This window comes from Megalopta genalis, chromosome 3 (genome assembly GCF_051020955.1).
Source record: "Megalopta genalis isolate 19385.01 chromosome 3, iyMegGena1_principal, whole genome shotgun sequence".
In the NCBI taxonomy this organism is placed as follows: Eukaryota; Metazoa; Arthropoda; class Insecta; order Hymenoptera; family Halictidae; genus Megalopta; species Megalopta genalis.
This window is the reverse complement of record NC_135015.1, coordinates 21694744-21722508: the sequence shown is the minus strand read 5'-3', so window position 1 is coordinate 21722508 and position 27765 is coordinate 21694744. Positions and strand designations below refer to the sequence as shown.

General features: G+C 48.4%; 1 protein-coding gene across 2 annotated transcripts in view; it reads right to left on the bottom strand.

Annotated features, from left to right (window-relative positions):
• The window catches only part of LOC117218953 (dipeptidase 1), a 124221-nt gene that overhangs the window by 22749 nt on the left and 73707 nt on the right, over window positions 1-27765 (bottom strand). For both annotated transcript variants that reach the window (XM_033467719.2, XM_033467718.2), the window contains exons 7-9: window positions 8639-8815; window positions 8003-8087; window positions 513-588 (exon numbers count right to left, since the gene is read on the bottom strand). In XM_033467719.2, coding sequence (XP_033323610.1) covers window positions 513-588; window positions 8003-8087; window positions 8639-8815 — 338 coding nt within the window. The remainder of the gene's footprint in view (window positions 1-512; window positions 589-8002; window positions 8088-8638; window positions 8816-27765) is intronic.

The window sequence follows — 27765 nt, the reverse complement described above, 5'->3', positions numbered from 1 at the left end:
AGCGGCCGCGCAATCTCCTCAAAGAAGAGGCCGCATCTCGTCGCATCTCGCCGCGCCGGCAGTTAAGGACTGGCTGGCTGCTCGCTGAGCAAGCCCGTCCCGTCGCACCTTTTACTTCCGTCGTATTACGTTTTTATGGGGCGCTGGTCAACGCTTCGAGCGACCGTAAAAAACGGCAGGGGGGCAGGGCGAACGCATGCTTTATGGTTGTTGCACGGCGGACCTCGTAAATCGCGCGTTGCCCGCTATAGCGAAAAGAGAAAAGGCGTCCGAGGAATTACACCGTTCCGCTCCTTTTTCACGGCACTAATTCACCGTGCGTTAGTTAAAGCCCGGGCTCGCTTGTTTGCGAGCGCTCGCGCGTGTCGGAATTTATCGCGAGGCGCGGCGAGGCGAGGCGAGGCGAGCCGTGCGAGCATATTTTTATAAGCTGCCCGGATAATCCGGTCGGGATCGCGGCGGAGGACTCCGCGGGAGGCTCCAGATACCGGGGAGAAGATCCGAACACTTACAGGTTGATCCCGTCGTAGCCGGCTCCTATGCCCACGTGGTCGATGCCAGCGATCTTGCGAATATGATCGATGTGGGCTGTAACAGAAGTTTACGAGCAGTGTTAGCTTTTATGCGGAGCATTCGCGACCGAGCCGCTTTACGCGCTCGTTTCCCACTGGATCGTAATTAAGGACCTTATTGGATCCGCGGGCTTAGCTACTTTATCGTCATAAGCGTCCGTGGAAATTGCTCGGTGATGCGAGCTCTGGCAATATCACTTTGCGAAGAAGTCTTTATCTTCTATAACACCGGCAACCGCGTAAATTTGCAGCACGGTGGCGCGATCGAGCTTACGCTGTTTGTCGTTCCTTCGAACCGAACATCGTCTTTTTTAACAATTCAGATTTCACTGTGCGGAACCGCGATCCGGATACACGGGGAAATATATCCGAATCCTTTTTACCGATGGGAATGGTAAAAGTGGAGTTTGAAGCGATCCAGTCGAGTTTTCTACTCTGGCGAAACGACGAAGGTCCGTTTGAAAGATCACTTCAAAGTTGCTTCGTCGTGTATCACTCTCGAACGACGTAACCCGGTACATATGTATAACGCGGCTTCGATATTTTTCAATGCGTACTGTTGAACGGAACACGAGGCAAAAGCGTTCCCTGTGATTCTCAGGTGACGGCAGTTTCTCACGTGCCGCCTTAAGTACAGAAACAAAGTAGTAAATTCGATGTACAGACGCTCCCTAACTGACGCTGAGATTGTGCACAAAAATGGACAATTTTGGAAGAGGAGATACGATTATTCGAGCCTTGCAGCTCGTTTTTATAGTTGTTGACAATTCGTGACTATAAATATGAACCGCAAATAATCGTATCTCCCCTCCCTAGATTGTCCATTTCTGTGCACAATCTGAGCATCGATTAGAGAGACATTACTGTACCGTTCTGGCAGACGTATTCGCTCTTCGCGAGTAATCGTTCGTTCGTCCCTATCGAAGAAAATGTACGGCCTCTTGCGAACAGTCAATTGATATCGAAGCACGTGTGCAGCAGTGTTCAGAATATTTGTGCGCTCATTGAATAATGTATTGGTACGTTTCGACAATAATTTATTGGTTGCAGCCAGAAGCGAAGGAACGAACGAACGAGCGAAACAAAGTTGCTTTTGCTTTAGCAAACATGTATTCGAACGATCGAGAAATGGAGTAACGTATCATGCAACTCGCCGCGTCTTGCAATTTGTGGAAGAGAACGTTGATTTCGTCGAATTCGATAGAAAAATAACGGCATTGAAATTCTTGCGGAATAAATCGTCTCGCGACGGCTCGAAATGCGGGAGAGTCGCGAGACGTTTCTCTCGGTGTTGGTTTCCATTAATAATATCCGATGCGGAACGTCGCCGCAATCGTCGCATCAGCGACGATCCATCGAATCGGACGACGACGAGACGCGACGCGTCTTCGGCGTGCAACCGACGTTCCGCAAACAAGAGGATCGCGCGTCTTCCGCGCGTTAAGTGCAAACGTCAGTAACACGCGAGAGGTAAACGCGGCGTTATCGACGCTCCGCGCCGCGCCGCGCCGCACGAACGCATCACTGAAACCGCACGATTCGGTGCCGGGACCTCGGGAGTCGCGGTCACGGTCGAATCGCTTTATTATTAACTGGCTGCTAATTGTTGTTGCGCGGCGGATGACCAGCGAGAAAGAGAGACAACGAGGGAGAGAGAGAGAGAGAGGATCGATCAGCGTAATATCGTCGATGGAACAGGACGATTCGACGCATTCGCGCGACAACTGCTCGAACGATTATCGCGATTCGGTTTAACGCGGAGCTTCCTGCTCGCAAGCATAATTTTCGTCGCCGCTTCCTCTGCGCGCCACGCGATTTAAAGCGCGGAAATGGATTGTTACTCGGTTCTGCGGTCTCCCATTTGGCCCTTGGAAAATGCGGGCAACGGAACGCCGCGTCGCGCCGCTTCGTGCGCGTTTGCTCGTGAAAGCGTATGCGTATTAAAGCGGGCACATTTTTGCCCGGCGCGCCGTAATCGGACCCGCGAACCGGAGAGTTGAAACTGGACGTGATAATTTCGGTTCCGCTCGAGGGATGATATAGTTTCAATGTCGGCAGAGGTCGTCGCTTTTTTAAATATTAAATCGCTTCGGAAGCGAGCACGATTTTAGTCGCTTCGGCCTTTCGTCTTCGTCGCGGCGCGTATTCTCTATAAATAAAATTTAAGAGAACGTCCGAACGCTTCGAGAATACCAAAGAGAAAGACACGAATCTTCTTCGTTCCCGTTATTCGAGATTCAAAAATCTTGTCGACGATCCGCCGTCGAGAAACGTGTCCGCACCGAGAAGTCGAATGTTCGGAATCCGCGCCGTCCCCGGCGCCCCGTTCGCCCGGATAACGCGCGATCGACGTTATCTTGAAATCGTGACCCATATACGGAACAGCGGATTAACCCGTTAATTCTCGTTTTAGCTCCTCTCGACGGTTCCAATCGTCCCGAAACACTTCTCGCCGCCACAGGGTTGCGCAACAATAAGCCAATCCATATCATTTACGGGGCACGCTCTCGTCGTTCTATTCGCGGCCGAAAAGCAGGTCGGAAGATCCATTCTTCCGCGGGTCCCGACTAAATTCGGCCGGGCTCGTTATACCGTCGAATAAAACATCGACCGGCGACGACGGAATAAACGACGGGCTAAAAGTTTGAGCCAGACGTTACGATTTAATCGGGCCTCGCCGTCCGTCCCTTTCGTCGCCTTATTACTTATTTCGACGACCCTCTTCGGGATTTAACTTCTTCTTTTTTATCGCCGGGTATCTCGAGAAACACTGTCTCGGAGAGACGAACGTCGAGGAGGAGCGGTCTCGGAAAAGATTGGGCGCGCGGCCGATCATTGGAGTTCATGGGAACCCGGTGCTGGGCCGGGACGGATCGACGTTGCTCGAAGGAATACGCGAAGGGGCCGGATTTACATCGGATCGTCCGCGAATGAAATTCGCAACACCTGGAAGAGATGTTCCAACGCTTCAAGCTTTCGTTCTCCTTTTTTCTTTTTTTTTTGTCGCCGACGAGCGACGATATTTGCCTCGTCGCATTTGGTATTCCCGGCGCCGGGGCAGACGCGAAGGTTAACACGGGATCGCGCGAAACTGGTAATCCCCGGTTCGGTATTTCACTTTGCGGGGGTGCGAAAATCACCGCGCAAACAAACCCCAGGGATACGGCGCGGCGTTTCGCCGAGGGAATTTTCGAATCCCGATCGAAACGTTGCATCGCGGAGCGCGCCGGCTACGCTCGGACACGCTCCTGCCGCGCGCCGGATTATTTATTCCAACTTCGACGATGCTCGTCCCTGAATAATTTGTTACACCGCGATAAATCCTGTATTATTTGTAACGCTCGTTGCCCGCCGGTAAATTAATCTTTTCATCGTGCGTTTTTCTTCGGCGAAACGCGGTCAATCTCGAATGCGATCGAATCCATTCAACAGATTAAAGGGGATCCGATTGGATAATAAGTTTTGCTGGCAGTATTTCCAGTTCGATCGGGATCGTAAATTTTTATGCAACTCGGAATTTATGAGACTCGAGCGGACATTTAGGAATGGTGATTACTTTTATTACAAAAAGTTCTTTCGTTAACGAGGGTATGTTCTTGGTAAATCATCTATACGGAAACTGTTTAAGTAATCATTTCGTTCGAACAACGGATGTATTGCGAAAGGTTTGTTTATACATGAAAGTTGCACAAATGGTGGATGCTTCCATTAAAAATTCGTCGAATAAAATTATTTAGTCGCCGAACACGCGCCGAGGGGAATAAGGGGAATTCGATTCCCTCTGCTAAGACGTCGTTCTTTCGTATATTTCCACGAGTTCAGTGGTGCGAGTCGATCATAGCACGTCCGAGACAGTGCCGCTTCGGCTTCGCAAAAAGGAAAGTTCGCGTAGCATCGGAAGGTGCGATCGAACAATCCCGAAAGAAATCCGCGAAGAGAAGTTCGACGTGCTTCCGGGCCCGCCGAGTATAATTAGCGTCGGTCGTGGAAGATCGTGGAATCGTTTCAGCGATCGGAGCAGTTTTCCGGCCCGGTTGGCGCACGCTCCGACGAAACTCGGACGGAAAACGCGAGCAGCGGGGAAAGTGTATCGCGGGAACAGATAGAGAAAGAAGGGGGGAAGAAGAGGGTGGGCAAAGAGAAATGCTAAGTTTCGCGTTCACGTTGAAATTCTAAAGTTACCTGGGTTCCCGTCTCATGAATCACAAAGGCCGCGCGGATATGAAAGTGCAATTGCCCGTTGCCGCTGCTCCCTCCACGCTCGCATTCGATGAGAATACCACTTTTTTCTTTCTCTCTCTCTCTCTCTCGCTCTTCCTGCTTCGCCGTCTCTCGTTCTCCTTCTTTTTTCTCCGTTTCGCTGTCTCTTTCCGCCGAGAATTGCGGCTTCGGAACAGACTGCCGTATAAATTCGCTTTTGCCTCGAATTTCATTTCGAGCCGGCGAAAGAAAACTACGTTCCGAGAGCGTCGCCATCCTAATCCAGCGATTGAACGACCGATCGATGACGTACTCATTGACACTATTACGCTGTCGCGGATCAATTTCCGCGGCGCGAGGATGCACTCGAGCTCGGCGCGGCGCGGCGCCACGTTATGGGATTAAACGGCCATCGAAATAAATTGTCGTTCCCCATTGGCGAAATACGTTTGCGTACGTACGTATCGATGGATCATAACCAGAGATGGTAATCAAGCTGGTCGCAATATTATCGAGACCTGTTTCGAGGGCCGCGCTTCCGAAATATAGCGAGCGGTCGCTAGAACGTGAGCCAGCATGAAATTACCCATTTTCAGCTAGATTCCAAGAACGCGAAGTTCTTGGTCTCTCGAACCGCCGCGCATATCCCGGCACAATTAAACTACTTTTCTCGTCGCGATCTTCGAGCGAGGCTCGGTTCAAACGAAACTATCGCATCCTTTGGATTACGGTAATGTCTTTGCCAGCCGTGGTCTACGCGCGTTGCAACGAGTACGAATGATACCGACGAGTTTCAAAGAGAAACGTGTGACAGGACGCGTAATCTTAGTGGTTAATTTCAGTTAAAATTGCTTTCACGTCGTTCGACCGAATTCGCGTAAAGATGCACGATCCACCGACAAGAGAATCGCGCGGGATTGGCGCTTAGACGCAAGAAGAATGCTCGGAAAGTGGTATAAACGATGACTGAAGCGACATAAACGACGACCAAAGCGGTATAGACGATGACCGAAGCGACATAAATGACGGCTAAAGCGATATAAACGATGGCAAAGCTGTATAGACGATGACTCGAGGGGCGCGAAAGATTTCGCTCGGCGGTGTATCGTTGGAGAAAGTGCGGCGACGAAGGGAAATCGTGGCTAACGCGTTTCTAATTTTCCCGAGATTGTTCCGGGGCGAGAGAGCGAATAGGTGTCGGGACGGAGGGCGATATATTTGCGAGGGGCATCGATTTGCTTCGGCGCGAGGTATCGGCCTGTTCTCGCCCCCGGAGTCTGCGGAGCCATTAGTCTCCCGCGGGTTCATTCGCTCGCGATTGCTCTTTACACGACATTCGTAGGAGCCGAACGAACGTCCCGGCGAGAACAAGCTCGCTGTATAAGAAAATTGCCGGTTATCCGGGGGATCTTCTCTGCGGTGTCGCATCCCTATTCCGGGGCGGGGACGTCCGGGGGGACGTTCGGTCTCCAGATACCGGCCGAACGAAATCCGCAGCTTAGCCGTAGGAAACCATATTAACGGGGAACGGCGGCGGGGGGAGGAAAAAAAGAACAATTTAGACGCGATTCCGGCGTCCCCTTCAATTAGCTTTTATCCTGGAATATGGGACGGCGATAGCGGCGCGGTCAAAGCTACGATACGCGTGGGTCGGAGGCCGAAGGGGAGCCTCGATTGGCCCAGAAAAGGGGAAGAATTAGCCGAGGAACTTTATCGCGCCGAACCGGACCGATTCCCGTCTCTGTGTGCTCGGAAACATAAGGCCGGACTGCTCTACCGGGTGTGTTTCTTTATCGGACGCCGCGCCGCGCCGCGACTTCCGGCAGATTTCATCGGGCTGGATGAGAAAAAGTGGCCGCGTAAACATGGATACCATTTGACGTTGATTGCAACGCTCCCGGTTTGCCGTCTCGCGTTTGCAAAGAGGATTACGTCCGCGAAAGGGATTTTTGCCGATTGTTTCGAGCGTGAAAAGTGGATTTCCTCTTCCCTCGGTCTCATTCGAAAGCGCGCGGAGTTGAAAATACGAACGATTCGAAGTCCGAAAATTCGATTCGTCTTTTTCTAACGGAATAAATAAAGAGCAGTTCGTTCGCGGTGAATTCGAAAAAAAGGATGGCTAAATTAATTTAAGAAACATCCAATAACGTTTGAAAGTTCTACAACTTCCCCCGATGAAACGTCAAAATATTTGGGATATTTTCAATTCGTGTTTCCATGGAGAAAGAGAGTTTCCCTCTTTGCCTTTAACTCGGACTCGTTCGGAACTTCGTGCCGACGCAATTAATTAAGTTTGTTCACGGAGTATAATAATGAAGTTACGAAGAACGAAATCGAACCGTGGGCGCGCTACTGGCCATAATTATTAAGACCAGGTTTCACATTAATTAGAGAGCAGAGGTTTGCGACTGTAATCGAACCTATCGGGCCGGCGAGTCGACGAATTATCGCCGACGCGCACCGTTCTGCAATTTTTCTACGGTTTCATATTTTTCTCGTAACGGTTGCGAGACTAATCTCGCGTATCCGCGTTTTATCGCGCAAGAGACTAGAGGTTCCGCAACTTTGGCTCGCGGTAAACACGCGCAAGAATTTTTCCATTATTTTCCTTTATCGATTTCGCCACTCCATTTACTCGAAACTACTGAACTACGTCATAAAACAATCGATAACCCGTTACAGTCGTTCGCGAAAGTATTTCGACAAGCCACGGAGGCGTGTATTCTTTTTCCTGGTATCTCCATAATTGCCTCGCAAGAAGTTCGGCTCGAAAGCTCTTGAAAAATTCCCGCGGAAGCTGTGTAAACGTGAAATTCGTTAGAAGAGAAAATAATTTAACGCTGTTCGCCGATGATAAAACGTCTGACCGATAATCGGTTCCGATCGGCGCAAAGTCGGCGAACGTTAAAAATTTCGTCGGACGCCAACGAAGACGTCGACGACGCGATTCCGAATCGTCCGTGTCGTTGAAACGCAGCCCCGGCGAGAGCATCGGGCGCTTAAGATTCTGCCGGACCCATCGAGATTCGATGGAAAAGAACCGCGGGGACGACTACGATTTAATAATCTCCCGTCTGGCACGGAGCCTGTCTCTCTTTCCCGCGTGTCATGTCGAAACGCTTTCGCGGAGTGTGTCCGAAGAAGCTTCTGGTAGAAATTACTGAGTTATTTCGAGCGAAACGGTATACGGTCGTGACATATCGCGAAACGAGTTTCGCGAGAGCTCTTACCGGCCACGTCCTCCAACGTCGATTTCTCGCCGCAGCTGATAAAATGAGGGTAGAAGGATACCATAACTATACCATCGGTCTGCGCCTGAAACAGAGAACGACTCGAATGTGCAGCAACGTCTCGGCAACTGTTGCAACGGGTCCGTCGGTTTACGGGATAACAAATCTGCGAGATAGAGACCGGCTAGCGCGGCTCGTATCTTTTAAAGACCCGCTTGATTACAGAGAGAAACGCTGATAGAAAAGTTAGCGTTCGCATTTCTCGATGCGGAGGATGAAAGCGCGTTAAAAGCGACTCGGCTGCTCGTAACCGCGCGAATAAAGCGCGATAGTTTGACGCTACGCGTGCCGAGAACTAAATTTCATCCAGCTCCAACGCTGAGTTTATTTAGACATCTTGTTGTTTTTATTGTAACGAACTAGGAAATCGAAGAGACTTTAATCAAATTATTAAAGAGACTAATAAAGACCTATTAAAGAGATTTTAGAAAACTTTAATACCTATTGAAGAGACTTTAAAAAAAATGCGAAATGGATCATTTTTGCTGGTTCTACGGACTCGGTGTTCTTTTAGTTGCAGGTTTCTTCTTGAATACGGGGTGGTAAATTGGAGGAAAATCGGCGCTGGTAACTCACCAAATGTCGCAGCGCGTGGTCAGGCACATTTCGCGAGGAATTGCAGAGAGCATGGGCGCTGCTGTGGCTGAAGATCACCGGCGCTCTCGATGTCCTCATGGCGACGAGCATCGTGGGCACGGCGACGTGCGACAGGTCCACCATCATTCCGAGACGGTTCATCTCGAGGACGACGCTCTGGAAACGTTCCGACGAGAGGTTTCGGTGAGTTAAAAATCGTATCTCGTCGCAACGCAATTTTTGTAATTTACACGGTACCAAAAGTTTGCACAGTTCGCGTACTAAAATCGTCGTCGCCCTAAAACTGTATAAAGTATTAGAATTCTAGGTAGTCGAAGGGTGCGAAGCGTTGCGAGCAGCTTGAAAACCGTAAAAATGTCTTACCGTTGAGCAGCGGTAATATACGCGCCGCTATTTCGAGCGATAAATTAGCGAATGATCCGGATCGAATGAAATGTCGCCGCAAATACCAGAGCTCGAAATTGAGAGACGTTTCTATGGAAATCGGTTGGAAAGAAATTCGTGTCGACGGCTCCCCCTGGACTCGATAATCCGGGATTTAACAGGGCTTATAACGATTCTTCCTCGGAAGAAAGTGGCGCGCGATAAGAACGGCGAATCCTTTCGCGGACCAGCCAATACCCCATTCGTTACGCCGATATACATAGTTTCCTCGTGGGAAGTCGAACAGAAATCGGACGGATCCTTTCTCTCGAGACAGAATAGAAGAGAGAAAGAGAGTTTCTTCCTCTTTGAAGACGCGAGAGCGGTGTCTGGCTGGTTCGCAGCGATCTCGCGCGTGATCCGTGACATTTATTGCCGGCGTCGTTCGATCGGATCGAAAGTCGCGGCACAGACAGAGATAGTTCCCCGAGCCGTCTGTTTGCTGGGAATTCCGGATCCGAGGGAACCGGAGGGCTCGACGAACTTCCAGAGAAATGCTAATGCCCCCGTTTGGTTTTTCGTTCCGGGCTGAAACGGTATATTTAGGGACATAAAGGTAACGACAGATGCATCGGGATCGGGCGTAGTTTCGCGGAAATCGAGTCCAGAAACCTGTATTTCGCTCGGATAAGAGATTTCCGATAGCTCCTATCTAGAAAAATAGAGAGAGAGAGAGAGAGAGAGAGAGAGAGAAGTGGAGGGAGAGAAGCTAGCTGGCATGCCGCCGCGACGTGAAATATCGTCCTTGATGCCTGCCGTCAGGACTCCACGATACGGCTGCTAATATAAAATTCGATTTCACCGTTGTCACTTGTCATTTCGCTGGAACAAAACAGCCGCCGACTGCTCGGCTTCCATTTTCTTCCTGGAGCACCATAGCGGTGCGCGCGAACTACGTAAACAGTGCATGCTAAATCAGCTGCAAAACGTGGGAAGACATGTTCTGCAAACTATTGGGTTGGCAACTAAGTAATTGCCGATTTCAGTTATAGATGTCTCTCACTCCCATTTTTATGATATCCGTAAATGTTATATTATAAAATTATTATTATTATTATTATTATTATGTTATTTTTTATTATCCGTGAATGTTAGCAACTGGTCAAATTGAATGCAGCGGTCAAGGAAAAGCGACCAGAATTGGTCGATCGTAAAGATGTCATTTTCCAGCAGGACAATACTAGGACGCACGCGTCTTTGTCCACTCGACAAAAATTGATGGATATTGCTTGGGAATCGATGTTACACCCACCATATAGCCCTGATCTCGCGACATTGGATTACCACTTATTTCGATCCCTGAACAACTCCCTTCGTGGTAAAACTTTTAATGACGATGACGCTGTAAAATCTCACTTAACTCAGTTTTTGGCCGGAAAGGATCAGACTTTTTACGAGCGTGGAATTTTCAAGTTGTCAGAGAGATGGCAAAAGGACGTCGAACAAAATGGAAAATACATTACAGATTAAATTTCGTTCCAAGTAAAAAAGAATTTTTTATTTCATTGAACAAATCGGCAATTACTTCGTTGCCAACCCAATAGTTTATCAATCTCGAATTGTGGAGAACCATCTTTTTTTATTCCATCGAAAGAGTCCTCCTTAATTATTACTTATGCAAGAGATTTTCGTCGCGAGACCGACTCGTTGTTACAGTGCAACGGGGTAAGGAAATATGTTCTCTTTTGTTTAACCGTGTATCCTTCATAGTAATCGATGCAAACGTTTAGAAGAATCGAATTCGGTGGACGAGACCACCGCGATTCCAAGAGGCTGCTAAAAATTCTGTTTAAGAACATTTCCGAGAGCGACGCGTCTCTGGATCGCGTCCGCCGAGAAACAATCCGCTAATGACAGCGTCACGCGAACAATTCATTCCGCGACGACCCTCGGTCTGCGGAAACAGAGTTATCGTTCGCATTCCGAGAGCATTCCTTCTTCCCGGGGGCGCATCGCGTCCATTAAACAGGAGATGCTTTGTTAAATCAGCACCGTCACGGACCGAATCCGGCGCTATTCCTTTCAAGATTCCCATTTACCTCGATGCTTCCCGGTCATCGTTCTCATTTCCCGTTCGTTCACACGGAGAATTCGTCTCCACCCCTTCGCCACCCTACCCTGTAACAGACATCGCGAGGAATAGCGGAACGATGGTTATTTTCTACGTCGCCGGTCGTCGAACGCTATTCCGGTGTCCTTGCGTTCGAGGGAAATTAGCCGGGGGACGAATTTATCGCTAACTACGCCGGCCATTATCGCGAAATTAGCGAACAACGCTCTACCCTTTCGGTGAAGCAGTTCTCGTTTCGTCGACTGGGACAGTTATCCCGGATTCCCTCGTACCATCTTCCGGACGAGTCGTTCAACGGATACGATCCGTTGACGCGACAACGCGGGGAACGTCAGTTTCCGCGCAGAAAAGCGAACACAGAACCCGAGGTTATTGTTCTTTTTAAAAAATGGAAGGAACCTTGCTTGCGATACGAGGTTACATAATTCCGATTAACGATCTCTTCGCCAGCGAAGAGCAGAGTTTCGAACAGGCACGGATCTGCGCGCAACTTTGAAGCCAGCGAATTTGTATTTGAAACGCTTCGCAGTAATTTTAATAGTTTCGGAATTACATACCTCGACGGTACGAGAAGAAACGTCTTGTTATTATTCGTTGGTTAAAGTGGTTTCGAGTATAAACAAACGTTTTATCGAAATTCTAATTTCCTCGTAGCTGGCTCCCGGATCTATTAACTATTTGTATTCGCGTTCCTTAATCGCCTGGCTCGATCGAAACGGGACAAAAGGAGCCGAGGAGCTCGACGGAGATCGGTTGAAAGCCGTTTGTTGATAATAGGAGCCGAATGAAAGGAACCAGGAGGTCCAAAAGAATTCCACAGCGTTGCAGACACGTGCGAGTGACGCGCTAAACGCCGAGCATTCGCTTTGAAACCGGCTTGTTCATCAAAGCCCCGGAGTCTCGAAAGTATTTTTCCTTAAAGCAGGCTTTCCTTCAATTATTCGTGCAATTTATCACGGTTGCGATAATTCCGTTGCGCCTCTGCTATTCCGCTTTTGGTAAGTCGGCTCCGACTTTGCGTTGCCTCGCGAGACAACCCGACCCGACCCGACCCATCTTCAACACCGAGACGGTTCAAGCTGTTCCGCAGCTGTCAGCTTTGCGATACAGAATTTCTGGTAACCGGCGACCAAAGGAGAGCCGCGTGGCTGAAACTTTTATCATTATATAGGATCGGGACACCTAGATCCTTAAGAGCAGACGCAAAGCTCCGTCCTTCCTGTGCTCGAGTCATCTTTTCATACCCTTTTTCTTCGAAACCCTCGGAGAAGATTTAACCGAGTTCCACTCGACTCTTTCTTAGACAGAATCTCAAAATATTGCTACGAATTAATCCTTTGCATAATCTAGCAAATAAAAATCTTATTCGTCTCTTTCGAATCGAAACAAAACTTGATTCTCTTGTTATCGTAATCTGGGAATGAAAGTAAACAAAAACATAGGGGCATCTTCGCAGAAGATTTTGGAAATATTTCTGCGCTGACACGGTTATTGTTCCTTCTGAGAGAACGAGAGCACGATAAAAGTACGCGATACAAGCACAGAGTACAGAATATTTAGTTCCAACCGGCTCTTGATCTCGAGAATGCTGAAATGCCGATGGAATAAAGTTAAATAATGGCACAAAGAGCTCCCGCGGCTCCGCTGAATATTACTTCGTGTAATATGACTACACGACTATAAAGAGCAATGTGCATAGACTTCATTTGGCTCCTTCCGGCAGAAAACGCGTCGTAACTATGTATAGAACGTGCGCGCATAACTTTCCTCGTTCTTCCCTCGGTCTTCCAAATTCTTCTTCTCAATTATTTTCTTATTTTCTCATGCTTCGTCTTCTTTTCGCTCGTCTCCGTTCTCTCGTGCTTCTCTCCTCTCCTCTCTAATTAACACGCGAGATTTACATTACACAATTCTTGACTGATACGCTGTGGCAACTCGCGACCCTAATTTAAAGTTTAGTTTCCAGCGAAAGTTTAATTTGCCACGCTTTTATTAATTTACAAGAACAGCTTAAAATAACATTCGATAGATCGTCTATCCAGAATTAGATCAACGCATCTTTTCGCATATTTCATTCGGGGCCTATCGTGACTCCGATCACGATCATATTAGTAATTCTTGTAAAATCATCGGTACCAATTAAGCTTTGAAATTGCTAGAAAGATCGTGTCTTCTACAAGAAGTCTCATTTCTGTGAATAAATAAATAAACAGCCGAGCGTCGCACTCCGAAATCTTTTCCTCAAATAGAGCCTGCAATTCTTTTGATCTCGAGGAGAGGCTGCCACGAGAGAACGCGCAAAGAGGTGTTTAACGAATGCGAAGTGGCGGAAAGAGAGAGAGGGAGAGAGAAAGAGAGAGAGAGAGAGAGAGAGAGAAAGTTAGGCACGTGACGTTGATTCCGCCTTTCATGGCACGCGGACGATTCCTTCCTCCATAAGTCAGAGGGCAGTTACATTTTTTCCCCCGTTGAAGGAATCCACCCTCGCGTATCCGGAGGTTAAGGTGGCGTAACAACGCGTAGAGGGTCCTATTCTCCGACAGGATGATAAATCGACCTCGTTCCTCCGCTTTGAGACGCGGCCGCTCCTTCAACGTGGGACACGGTTCTTTCGTTTATCGCTGGCTGGGTTCGTTAGACCGACTTCTGCTGCATCGTTCAGCCCCGAGATGTTGGATAACGCATCATGCGAATGACCTTCGTTATCCGTTAACGTCGCCAACTCGCGCCTTGTCAATTTTTATAGCAACTTCGAAGTTACATGTACCGACTTATCGTTGCGTTTAAACGCACCGTCGCTTTTATCTGCAACACAACGAAAGTATTTCTTGCGCACGCATTGCGAATGCCACGCAGTTTCGAATCTCGGTTTCGGCCGAATCGCGCGCGAACACTTCTACACGATCCAACTACTTTGACGACCCGAAGCTGCAGAGATTGAGTCAACAACAAGCTGGTCTCATCTGTCGGGCAGAAGTCCAGTCGAAAGTTGTTGTCGGCGCGGCCAGTGCGTCCTTTGTTCCGAAGTTGGCTCGCCGGCAGATGGTCCGGCGATATATAAAACAAAGAGAGGCGAAAGCGGCTTTTGTCTTTTTACGCCGACGACGGAGCGAAAAGAGACGAGAGCAGGACTCTCGGTCGGAGCGTCAGCCGCCGCGGCGGTCGTCCATCCGGCGCGGCGAGGCGAGGCGAGGCGAGGCGAGGCAAGGCGAGGCAAGACGCCGGGATCCTGTTCCTCGCAGGCGGCGAAAACTTCTCGACGCCTCTTCTGTCTAAGAGAGGCGTTATCGGGCAACTTCTCGCCGGCCCTTCGCGAAACTGTCGATGCTCGGCCGCCTATTTAGCCGTGGAACTTTCGGGAACAAGCTGCCAGCTGGTCTCCGAAGGCCGGCCGGTCATTCCGCGGACCGATTCTCTGGAACTTGTCGGTCAGATGCGGCCGGCTGTCGAGAACTTGGGTAATACTCGCCGTTTCGCGGCCAAACGAGTCCTCGTCGAACGATCTTCGAGATCTTCGACCCTTCCAGCAAGACGAACGATCGATGCGTCCAGGCGAAATCACCGACTCTCGCCCCGCTATTCTTTCCATCGACTCCAACGGCGAGTTTCGCTCACCATTTTCATTTATACGAACGATTTACATTAATTCGAACCTCGGTTCTTATTTATTGTCCCGTTAATTACATCAATGAAGCGATCCGAATGGAATCTGTAAAAACGTGGTAAAAGCGAGTAGCAAAATGTATTTTCCAACTACTTTTTTTGCGAGGATAATCATAAACAATATCCGACGTTGTAAAAAACGGTGCTTGTATTCGATGCGCTCTTTTTTGACCAAGTAATGCTGAACAATGTAAGAAACGTAAAACCGGTAACGAGGCAACTTTTTTTCCTATCAGCTTCATTCACCTTTTTTAACGACTCATTTCACCGAGCAGAGAGTGGCTTAAGTACTTAATGCTTTGGTCCAGTTTACGCAACGAGGCAGGCTTCTAAACTGTGAAACAATCGGAATTGTAATTTTAAGAGCGCGTCCTCGAATCCGTGTATCCGTGAAATGTAATGAAAAATTTGTGGCTCCGAAACGTCGCGCTGGAACAACCCCTTAATCGAGTTACCGACGCTCCGTGGAAAGCTTCGACACTTTCGACCCCCGTGCTCCTCCTACGGGAAAGTTCCCCAATGGCGTCGTTCGGGTATAATGAGAGATGATTCGGAAGACTGAGTGCGAAAGGGGAAGTAATGGGTTTTCACTGTGGCGACTACTTTGTAGAAAGTTTCGGGGTTTCTAGTCGACCAGCTCTATTCATCCATCTATCCGTCTCGCTCTATAATACGCGTGTACCTATATAATGGGTTGTCAACTAAGTAATTGCCGATTTGTTCAATGAAATAAAAAATTTTTTTTACTTGGAACGAAGTTTAATCTGTAATGTATTTTCCATTTTGTTCGACGACCTTTTGCCATCTCTCCGACAACTTGAAAATTCCACGCTCGTAGAAAGTCTGATCCTTTTCGGTCAAAAACTGAGTTAAGTGAGATTTTACAGCGTCGTCGTCGTTAAAAGTTTTACCACGAAGGGGGTTGTCCAGGGATCGAAATAAGTGGTAATCCGATGGCGCGAGATCAGGGCTATATGGTGGGTGTAACATCGATTCCCAACCAATATCCATCAATTTTTGCCGAGTGGACAAAGACGCGTGCGGCCTAGTATTGTCCTGCTGGAAAATGACACCTTTACGATCGACCAATTCTGGTCGCTTTTCCTTGACCGCTGCATTCAATTTGCCCAGTTGCTAACATTCACGGATAATAAAAAATAACATAATAAATAATAATAATAATTTTATAATATAACATTTACGGATATCATTACAATGGGAGTGAGAGACATCTGTAACTGAAATCGGCAATTACCTAGTTGCCAACCCAACACATATATCTACTGCACATTTATCCCGAATAAACAACGAATGCCAACGCGTTCGTACTCGAAGGGACGGAAAATACCCGCGGAAACTCGCGTCGATTGGATGAAATCCGAGCACAGAGCCGCGGGAATTCTTGATACTTCTTTCTCCGAATCCTTCGAGTCGAGCCGCGGAAAAGCTTTGAAAAGACGCGACAATGCGTCCACGGCCATGAATGCGTTAAGAGCGTTATTGAGTTAAGGAAACCCCGTTTCGTTCGCCGTATGCCGCGTCGCGGCAGAATTCATGGCTTTCGTAAATACACGAGAAACGAATTACGGTTGTCGTTGGATCGCGTTCGCTCCGAATTCTCGTTCAAATCAAAGCGGGAATTTTAAATTGCCCGGGCTCTTGGAGCGCGCACGGCGGATAGAAGGCGGAGATAACAACGTGGAAGCGGGACGACGAAATGGAAATAAAAGGGAAGGCAAGCCCTCGGTGTACAGGTGTATCGCTTGTAAGTTCTTGCGTTTTAAACGGACAGCCGCCGCGTGCCCGGGATCGATATTTTCCTTTCGCTCTTACCACGGAATTCTCCTGCCGGCGGCCCGCGCTTCCGTTGCGTCGGTTACGTACATATAATGCGGCGAAACACTCGATGTAACTTCCAACTAGCTTTTCCTTCCGTTAGTCTGGATTAACGTCTGTTTAGTATGCAAATGCCCCGAGCACAGCGTCGCGGCTGAATACGATTCCCGTTTCCCGATAGCTGCGTACTCTTTAACAGCGTTAAGTCCGATTAGAAACTCTAAATCGCCTCCTTAATTGCGAATTTCAGCAACTTCTCCTCTTTGATTGCGCCTGCTAACTAAACTGTCGGTTTTATGCACCTGCGGCGCTCGCAATTAGGTACACCAATATTTAGACTGCGGGGCTTTGCGACAAAACTGACTATTCGAGACGCAAAATGGCAGCGCGTTCGGGAAGAATTACAGCTTGTTCGAGTCGTTAAACCGCTCGCGTGCTATAGATAATAATTATTTCCTTAATGGAACGAGATCATTTCGTTCTTACATTTTCATAATGGAAGAATCATATTTTATTTCGATCCGGAAGTCGCGAATAACGTTCCTACTTGATGGATTATGGACGAAATCTTCGTCGCGAGTATGACAGGCTGTTCCAGCGCAAGAGGTTAATAGACGGAAGCCGAATTTAACCGACGATACGAGGGAATCGTTCTGGATTCGTATCGTCGACTAAAAAGCAAATTATATATTTATATCGCTAACCTTGTTCGCGTCTAAACTATTGTAGGCAAAGAGGAAGTTAAAACGACGAAGGCTCCTCGCTCGGAATTACAAATATAGTGGAACCAGATGAAATCCTATTAAGGCCGGGTACTTAACAATTTACCGGCTCTCGGAAGACGAAAGAAACTTTCCAAGTGAACCCGTTTTCCGCGGAATCACCTCTGAAAGCTGGAACTTATAATTTAATGTCCGTGGAACGAGGAAATTGTAATTCGATGATACAGCTTCTAACGAAATTTACGTTTCCCGGTAAACAATTTCGCAGGACGCGTTGTCCGCGTTAAAACCGGGGATCGATTCCGGAATATTTCCCGGCAAGGCTGGAATCCGCCGGTTATTAATGAGCGCCGTTCGAAAGTTTGGCGGCGTTGATGAGCCGGTCTATAGATTCTCGGAACGAAGATCGGGTCCGAGAGGATATGGTAATACTGTTTTAAAGGATTTTCACGTGGCGGGCTAATACTCGCTTAGCGCCGGAAACTTCATGAAATTATGGCAAAGAACGGGGTGGGGCGATGCTTAAGAAGCGAGCTAAGTCGTCGACGAGACATCCGGCCCGTTCATTTCCGGCTGCTAATCCGAGGAACCGTGACGTCGCAATTAATGTTTCCACGCTCGAACGATTCCTATTAACGAACTGTTCTCACCCTCTCTCTCTCTCCTTTCTTCTCTTTCTATGTATTGCGGTAGCGATCGAAGAAGAAGAGAGAGAATTTTTTAACAAGAAAAGTTCGCGATGCTGTCGTTTCTAGCGAGTCGTGCAGGAACGTCACGTCGATCGACACGTTTCGATATTAATTAATATATTCGCGTTATTTTATGTTACACAATTTGTTTCGCTTTTATACGGTTAATTTATGCGAGACACAGATATTCCTATTCAACTCGGATCCCACAGTATTAACGTGCACGATCTTTTCTCTTTCTTCCGCGGTTTCTTTCCTTTTTTTCACGGAGGACGATATTATCCTATTGTTCTTCGGGGTCTAGGACATAATAAATCATGCTTCCGTTCACGTGTTCTCTTTTGTTCCGTTTATTATAAGCCCGACCTCGATTCCGGCGAACCTCTAGCAGGCAATTAATCACGGAAATAAATAATCGATCGGCCCTCTAATTCTCGCCCTCGAACTCGATCGGCGTTCCCGCCGAGTCCGGCGCTTAATTTGCGAGCACCTTCAATGGGAAAAGTGGCATCTCATCGAGTCAACGGTCTCCGGAGATGACCAAGTGCTGCGACTTTTCTTCTTTTGTACTTGCCCGATGTCGCCGCGGCAATTAAGAGATTCCCCGACACCGATTCTTTAACCTTAACGACGCGACGATTAGCTTCCAGCACTCGTCGCGCAAAGCGACCATTCCTCCCTTTGTTAACGCTGTTGTTATCTTATTCCTCTGCTTTCGCAATTTCAGCGATCCCATTCCTTCGGCTGTCACAATTTTTCCTGCACATTTCGAATTGATTTCCGCGTTGCCATCGGTTCGAGGAACACGCTATTTTTATTTAACGCGTGTACGTATTCGTATTTATTTTTTTCGCCATAATTTCTCTACCCACTGTTTCGCTTCTTTTTCCCATTGTTTGCCTCCGTTTCTCGAGATGACCGTTCTGTCCAATAGTGTCACTTCAAGTTTCAATCCATATGCACATGTTGATTTGAGACATATACGACTATCTCTCTTTATCATTGCATTTACACACATGTACGCTCCTAAATAAACTGAAACAAAGATGTCTCGTGTCATTATTAAGTGAGACGCGATCGTGAAAACATGGCTACCGATGATAATGCCAAACCACATGCTGCTTCGGTGACTCGTCAGAAAATCGCAGAGCTAGGCTGGCAAATTCTGTCGCATCCACCATACTCCCCAGACCTAGCACCCTCCGATTGTCACTTGTTTCTCTCTTTGCAATACTTTTTACAGGAACAAAAATTCAAAACCGAAGCTGATGTCAACCAAGCAACTAGTTGAGTTCTTCGCCTCTAAAAATAAATCATTTTTAAAAATGGCATTTACAAGTTGCCATCGCGCTGGCAAGAAGTCATAAGTGACGATGGAAAGTATATTCTACGATAAATATTATTAAATGTATGAAAATTGTGTTATATTTCAATTCAAAAACGGACAGAACTTTCCGGTAGACCTAATACAACGTCCAACTACGGTAATGTCTCCCTAATCGACGCTTAGATTGTGCACAAAAAAAAAATGGACAATTTGGGAAGAGAAGATACGATAATTCGAGCCTTGCGGTTATAGTTTTTATAGTTATCGATTCTCAACAATTGTAAAAACGGGCTGCAAGGCTCGAATAATCGTGTCTCCTCTTCCCAAATTGTTCAATTTTCTGCACAATTTCAGCGTCAATTAGAGAGACATCACTGTATCCTTCTTCCGCGAATGTCACGAGTCTTCGCAGCGAGTTCGACAGCAAACAATATCGAAATCGCTAATTTCTCGATATCATCGCTTCGAGAGCGATCGAAAGGATCGCGGAACCGATCGATCGCCTTCCTCTCCAAACACCATTATCATTTTCCCTCTGGCATTTCCTTACCGCGAGCCCGTCGCAACGACAACAAACAACGCGGCGATGAAACGAGCTCCAAATTTCCAACGCTAACAACTCATTACACGGAAAGCTTTCAAGGAATCATCGAATAAGACAATTACGGTCCCTCGACAAATACTATTACGTCGACCGGGCAATTAGCCGCGAGGATCGATTCGAGAGGATGGCTCCGGTCCGTCAGGAGTTTTTCGCTGGCGTATCGATAGCCGGGGGTTCGTGTACCTCTTGGAAAAATACAGCCAGGGAGAAGCGCGATGCTTCCTCGAAGAGGAAGAGAGCCCGAGTCTTCGAGGAAGGAAGACGAGGAAGCTTCGATCGCGCAGAGAGCGCGCGGAAGGCGTTTCCGGCAACCGGTCGCCGGTCTAATTGCTCTTCCCGAGTTATGTTTTCTTGAATTTGCCGCGACTTCCGGGTACCCTCGTTGTTTGGAGACCGACGTCTAGCCAGAAACTGCAGTCGGCCGCGGATACGCTAAATGTCCTATTCGCGGAAATTCATGCCCGTGTTGTCGGCGAGTCGGGCACGAGGTCTTCCCTTCCGGAGCCACCGGACCAGTCTGCTAAGCGATACCGGGTTAGCTACGAGCTGCCAAATGAGCTTCTATTCCTGCGAAACCCTCTGCGAGTAGAATGCGATTCCATTCCAGGGAACTCTCGCTTTCGCGTGGGGACTCCGTGAAAATGGCTGCTTAGAGAACTGAAACGAATCGACGAAATTTTGGCGAAATCTGTCGTCGATACCGTCGAACGATACTCTTTGGAAATCGCGTCGTCTCGTCCGGCATAGTTGACCCTTTCCTTTAAAAACTGATAACGTTTATTCAGACTTTCAGCGATTTTTATTACGCGGACGAAGAGGCGTACGAACGCGCTTACTCGCGATGAGAATGGATCGCGGCGATTCGAGCGGAGAATATAGTCATTTTTTTGTTTCGATTGTCAGAGAACGGGATCTTCCGCGATTCGTCGTCCTGTATAGTCGATGAATAATCGGCTCGCGTTTAAGCGGTCACGAACGACCGGTCGGAGGTCGGTTTCTGTCTACGGACGGCGAGAATCTGCGGCCGAAGCTCGTCGATGCCGGTCACGATCGAAAGAAACCGATGGAAATTTCGGTGCTAAACCAATTTCTATTTACCTCACGTATAATAACGGTTTAACCCAGGAAGCAAACTCCTCGGCGGCCGTTCGATCCGGCTCGCGCAACAAAAGAAAGCTGTTTCTTTCTCGCGGTCATTCGGCCACCGTTGCTCCCTTATCCACGGAGCAAAGTTGCAGCTTTTCATCGGGATCGATCTCTGTGTGCGATTATCTTCGTGCTGGACGGTCCCGAAATTTTTTTATCGACGAAATCGTACGACTTCTCGGTAGAATCGAGACGAAACGATGAAACCCGTTTTTGGAAAATAAGGGAAAATAATCTTCACATTATAATCGATAAATTGGAACCTCTTCGCGATGACCGACATTGTTAAATCTCTTCAAGATTAAATTCGCGTTCTTCGTTCTTCGACCCTATTTTCCTTTGCTTCTGCAACATTTCAGCTCTATTTTAAGAAAGAGCTTCATTGCGCTCTGCTGTTTCTACCGAAAGTTCTACGATTTTGTTGCGAAGATAGCCAAATGTCCCCGCTGTGCGTCGTTCCAGGACGGTAGACGCCGCGATAGGATGAGAACAAAGGTGTAAATTTTTCGGAATCGTCTGGGAGGGGTGGCTTTCGCGGCATCTGGCGTTCCTCGATTCGAGCATCCTCTCTCGCGAATACAGTTCTCCATTCCGCTTGGTCGTTCGGCTTTATTTCCATCCGCGGGACTCGTTCGCACTCTTCACCAGCCCCTCGCCGTTTCTTCGTGGTTTTTAAAAAAGCTTCCACCGCGACCAGGCCGAGACTTGTTCGATATCGTACAGCATGGGTGTCAAACTCGAAAGCTAACTTGGGCCAAATAAACAATGCTTAACTTTAGGTGGGCCGCAAAAAAAAATCCATGTCCATAGAAACAAATATTTCTATTTTGACTAGTACATTGTAATAAACATATATAAAGTTACATTATTGTTTACGTCCTGATACTTGACATCTCTTCTCTGATACTATCTTTCCTATTTCGGGAGAAATTTCATTGGCCGAGACTACTTTCAACGCGAACGATGCCCGGTTGAAAAATTAGTGTCGAACATCTTTCTACATCTTTCTAACTCAAGCACGTTCTCTTGCTAAATTATGCAAACGATTTTGTACGTTTCCACGTGCTCTTTGCATAGCAAGATAACTTATAATCACGGCACGAGCGTAAAAATAAAAAGATACATCGAAAAAGTATCGCGATCCTTTCGACGAATCTTAAAGAATTACCAGCACTTTCTCGAGCAATACGGTTACCGTCCCGCGTAACGATAAAAATATTGTATCGCGGTCCGGAAGCATCGATTCGCGTAGAGTTTCGCGAGCCAGAAGAATGATTCTCGCCGAAAAGAATCGGCAAATGTTGCGGGTCCAAGGGAATTTGGGCTTCGCGGTGTCGCTGGATACACGGAAATCGATGCCGTGTCGCCGAATGGAAAGCGGAAATGGCGGATGGGCGTGGGAGGAGGAGGAGGAGGAGGACACCCAGGTAAGAGTGTCCCAGCAGGTCTTTTCTATTTCCTGGGAGACCGCGCGGAATTTTTATTGAGTACTTGCGAGAGCTGTTTATTACAGGACCGAAGCTTCGCGCCGCGCCGCGGGTGAGAAATGGCGCGGCCCGTCGAATGAGATATAAAAGAAAAGTGGTGGATCGTATATAAAACGTCTCGGCGCGCAGATGAGGCCGAGTGGAAAAAGAGCTGATTCTTCTTGGGGTCGGACGCGCGTATATTCCGGGGAATTCATGCAGAGTGAATTTAACACGGCCCTGTGCCGGCGCGGCGCGGCTCGGCTCGGCTCGGCGCGGCCCGACGGATCGGTTTTTTCGCCGGATAAGAGAGAGGGCCGCTCTCTGGTTTACGGATCTGTGGTTTGAATACAACCGAGCGGAGCTCAAGGTCCTCGCAGCCCGCCTCCGGGCCGGTCCTCGCCTCTTTCGCTAAAAAGACTCGGATTAAAATTTCTATTAATACCGCACGGCCTCTCGCCGCGTCGCATGGGGGTTGCCGCGACATTGTAAATTTTTGTAAACTCGTTCGCCGAGTTTAGAGCCAGAAAGGAATTCATTCGGTGTACTCGCAGTCTCATCAGCCCCGCGATAAAGCGAAACTGTTATTAATTCGCGCACGCTTTCGGGAAACGACTGCACAAAAGGGCCTTTGTGTGCTCGCGATTCGTCCATTTTTGTTTCCCGCTTTAATTCGGTGGAACCTGCGAGTATTTTATTCGCAGGTTCGCGCTTCGGGGAAGAACATTAAATTACGGGGCAGGCAAATGGGGATCAAACGTTTCGTAGCGTTTCTGTACGGTTTCCGTCGTACCGATGACAAATTGATTAAAACATGGCGCCATTCGCGATCGCGAAGACGTAATTTAATCGGAGACCGCGCGGCGGTTCGCCTAAAATGTCTCACCGGCGGGGAACGGAAAAAACAGAGAAATACGAGTCTACTGAAATTCCAACGGGGAACGACGATGACGTAAAAACCAAGGAATGGAGAGTAGAATTTCGAAGACTCCTCTGCAGCATTCGTAAACTACGCTACGAGCCGGAAACTTTTCTCCGGATGAAATGCGGGTGTACCGCGGACGGCAGGCACTAGAGCCGCGAGAGAAAAATCTGATCCGATTCCATAGAAACGAAGATGATTGTGGCAGTCGGGAACGAACGGGGAAGAAGTAGGTGCAAAGTGCTCGGAAGGGATCAATTACAAACACACCGCGCGTCGGTATGAAAAACGTTCCCATGGTGGTTCCGCGAGCCGGTAATTTAAGGAGAACTCTTCGGACCGAAGGAGTCTCGTTCAAGCCCGACGAAATAATACTCCGCAAAGCTCTTAATTCGCACTCGGAATTTTGCTCTCCTCTCGAGTGTAACCCCTCGCGATACGTCGCTTTTTCTCCCCGGGCTTTTTCACTTTTTTACCCCTCCCCCCCTTTCGGAGCATCGCGCGCCCCAGAGACAGCGGACTTCTCTCGTTGGAGTTTTTCACCGAGGCTTTTCCGCCTAACCCCGGCGTCCGAGACCGGGCTCCGACGTCGGCCGGCCGCGGCTTCGTTGTGTTTTCTTCGCGAGAATGGACAGGAAGTTCCGCGGATAATGCGGCGAAGTTGCGGAACGGAAAAGAACGGAGGACCGTCGCGTCTCGTCGCCTCGCGGGAGGACAATCGGCCGTGGAAGGCATCCGAAATTTTCCCGGAGAACTTGAAGCGGACTCCGCGGCGACATTCTCCTCGGTAATCGAGAGAGAAACTGGGAGGTTCGACTTTTTCGCGGTCCCCGGAGGAAAATACGTACAATCCCGTTCAGAAGTCACGGGACGCTTAGTTTTTGCGGAATCTCTCTGTTACGACGCGATTGTAACTTCGAGCTCGTAAAGTCGTTTTCTGTTTGGTTGGTTCGAACCTACTGTGCCGATAAAAATCACCGATTGCACATTCTCTGTTTTGCAATTGTTGAAACAATAGGCTCTTCGATAGGAAATCGTTGAATCTTCTCGACGCAAGCGTGGCTCGTAATAAAAATACCGAAGCTTCGAATCGAGCTTTGCTATTTTTACGAAACAAATCCGTCACTATTAGGGGGATCTGTCAGAAACTCTTGTAACATCGAATGCACCGATGATCGAATGCGATTAATGTTTACCGTTTTATCAAAATTACGGGATACAATTTATTCGGATGCTCTGTCAATTTTACACCGCTTTCGCAGCAGCTGGTTTTCCTCGTAAAATCCGCGGACCGATCGTAAGGTTTCGTGGACCACCGGAGAGCGAGAGGAAAATAGAAAGCGAGTGAAACGAATGCTGGCAGGTTGGCGGGCTCTAACGACGCTAAAGCAATCGCGGGAGAATCTTCATTGAATATTTAAACGACCGTCACGTCTGTTATCACCCTCGCTGTTCATCTCCGGCGAGCTTCCCCAGGACCGAGCCGGGTTACCGCGGTTACCGAATCGTGACGCATACAGTCTGCGGCAAAAGGGTAGCGCACCTTCGAACGTTACCCTTTCCCCGTAACAGTCGTCGCTTAATTTAACCTTTTCGAACGATTACTTCGATCTGTGGAGCACGCTGCACGTTTGTATTCCAGCTCGGGGCATAAACAGCGGCAGTTGTTGTCGCGACAGAGAAGAACCAATGACCACGATGTTGACGTCCATCGTAAAAAATAGCCGTCTGGATGGTCCATTGTAAGATCAAAAGGTCTCGCGATCGTTTGTCGACTACATTCCCTATATCGCGAAATTTACCGCAAGAAGATACTTCTAACTCGATGAAACTCGGCGGACAGGTGTACGAGACCATCCAGAAATGACCCACAAAGCCCATCTATATCCACTATCATTGCGGAAAAACTGACGTCCAGTTTCTTGCATTACCGCGCACGTCGCGTAGCGAATACAAGACGTTAAAACGTACGTGCTCCATTTTTGTCGCGATCTGTACATCTTCCTGTCCCTCCGGCCACTCTTCGGTCTCCCTTCGGCCCTCTTCCGCCTCGACCCGCCTCGAGGAACGTCCGCTTTTGTCCCAGCGGTTTCGCGCAAAGAAATTGCTTATAACTACTTGACACGGTACATTTTCGTCGCGTAACTTATGAACGTCGTTTCGGGCTATCTGCTCGCCGCCCCCGCCGGTTCCCGCCGGTCCCCGCTGGCCCTCGGGGGTCTCTTTCGTTTGAAAGACGAGTCCCTTGGCCGAGCACAGCGGGACAAAACGTTCGATCCGAGTAATTGGATTAGAATGAAGTCGGGTAAACGGTGTAGACGCGACGCGGCGCGGCTCGGGCTCGGCTCGGCACCGGCACCCGGCTCGATATTTTATCCCGGCTCCTCTTCGGTTCTTGCCCCCGGGGCATGCTTCTGGTTTGTATCGCGACCACAGCCCCGAAGTCGTTTCTCATACGTCCACCTTGTCGGCGGCCCCTGGGGCCGTCTCCCGTTTTTCCAACGTTCGGTAGATAGAACAGGCTCCGTCGGCCACTCGTGACCCACCGCGAACAAAGGACCGGCGAACTTTGACCGGTGCCGTTCGCCTGGAAACCGAGCGTCGCGACGCTCCTGTCGACGAGACGTTCGATCGTTCCTCCGCTCGATCAAAGCTATACTCTTTTGTGCGATTTCAAGGCGAGCTTCCATTTGTTGCCACAGCCTCGGCTGCCTCGGGCGACGAGCTCGTAGAAACAAACTGCGGAGTCCTCTTATTAAGATCTCTCCTCGTGGCCTTTTTATCCCGCAGCTGGCCTTTTAATCGAGTTCTTCTCTAGCTCGCTTTTAGACGCAACGAATTGGTCGAACTTTCGCTTCGATCGCCGATAGACTAATTTTTAGATAGATGGAAAGATCTTATTTAGCAATTTTTATCGACATATTTGCATCGGTTTTTCCGCAGACTCGAACGAAATATTTGAACATTTCGACAGATTCTCGTAAGCTAGAGAAACGAAACAAGATTTGAACTCGGTGGAACTCGAAATCGTAAAGTAACGTCGCTGGCTGAAGAACAAAAAATGGAGCGTCTATCATCGAACAATGAAGTGACAAGGTCTGATTCGAAGCTAGCGAGAACTTGTTGTTGCTTCTTTAACAGTTGCCGCGCCGAGAGGAACAATCAAGAAAAGCTCCGAGGCGCATAATCAACGGAAGCTCTCTCGCCGGATCTCATTCCGAGAAATGCCTCCGGAAGCGGGATCGCGTTTTCCGGCTGGCATGGTCGAAAACCCGTGTGACGCCGCCCCCGCGTTTTCCCAAGATTGAAGGAAATACTTTCGGCGAGCATCTGCTCGACTGAAAGTTTCAGTTTAAAAAAGTGGCGGCTCCTCTCCGCGAATACGGGAGCAGAGGCTACACCGACGGCCCACGTATCCGCAGACGTGTCGCGGCGTTACTTTGAAAATTATTTATCATGCACTTTCGAACATGGGACGGCGCCTCCGGAGGCGGTGCGCTTCTCTTTCGTTACCGGGATGCTCGCCGCGCGTTTCGTAGAACATCGCGCGACACGCTCGCCGAGTAATCAAATTGCTTCCCATGTTCGTTAAGTCGAAGGAGGTTCAAAGAGGTTTCCCGAATGCTTGGGTTCTTTTCTTTTCATCTCGCCGACAGAATTGGATTCGCGATCCTTGGATCGCGATAGCGAAACACGGCGTTTGGATTACAGTAAATTCTCCGTAATCGACGCTCAGCTTGGAAACAAAAGTGGACAATTTTGGAAGAGCAGGTGCGATTATTCCAGCCTCGCGGCTCGTTTTTATAGTTGTTATTTATTTACTTATATCATAGTTGTTACTCTCAATTACTGTGGTTTGATCGTACAGCGATACAGCTTGAAATGCGCGAGGTTTAATTAATCTCGAGGAGATACTTTCACGAGATACTCTAAACATCTATTGGATCGTTTAACGATTAATTCCATCGCTTATGATTGGATTGTGGATTGTATATATTTATGACACACACGAGTGGAAACACAGAACTGTACAAACATTAGAAAAAACATACTAAACATTGTAATCGTTCGTGACTCGCGATTAGACCGCGGATTGTATGCATTCGCGAAAAGAAGCAGCAGAAGGAACACGGAACGCGAACACCGAACATTACCAGGCTATATAGTTTCTGCACAAAGTTACATTCGTCTTCGTTTGATAGAAAATTATGCATTCGAAATGTGGGACGCGTCTCGC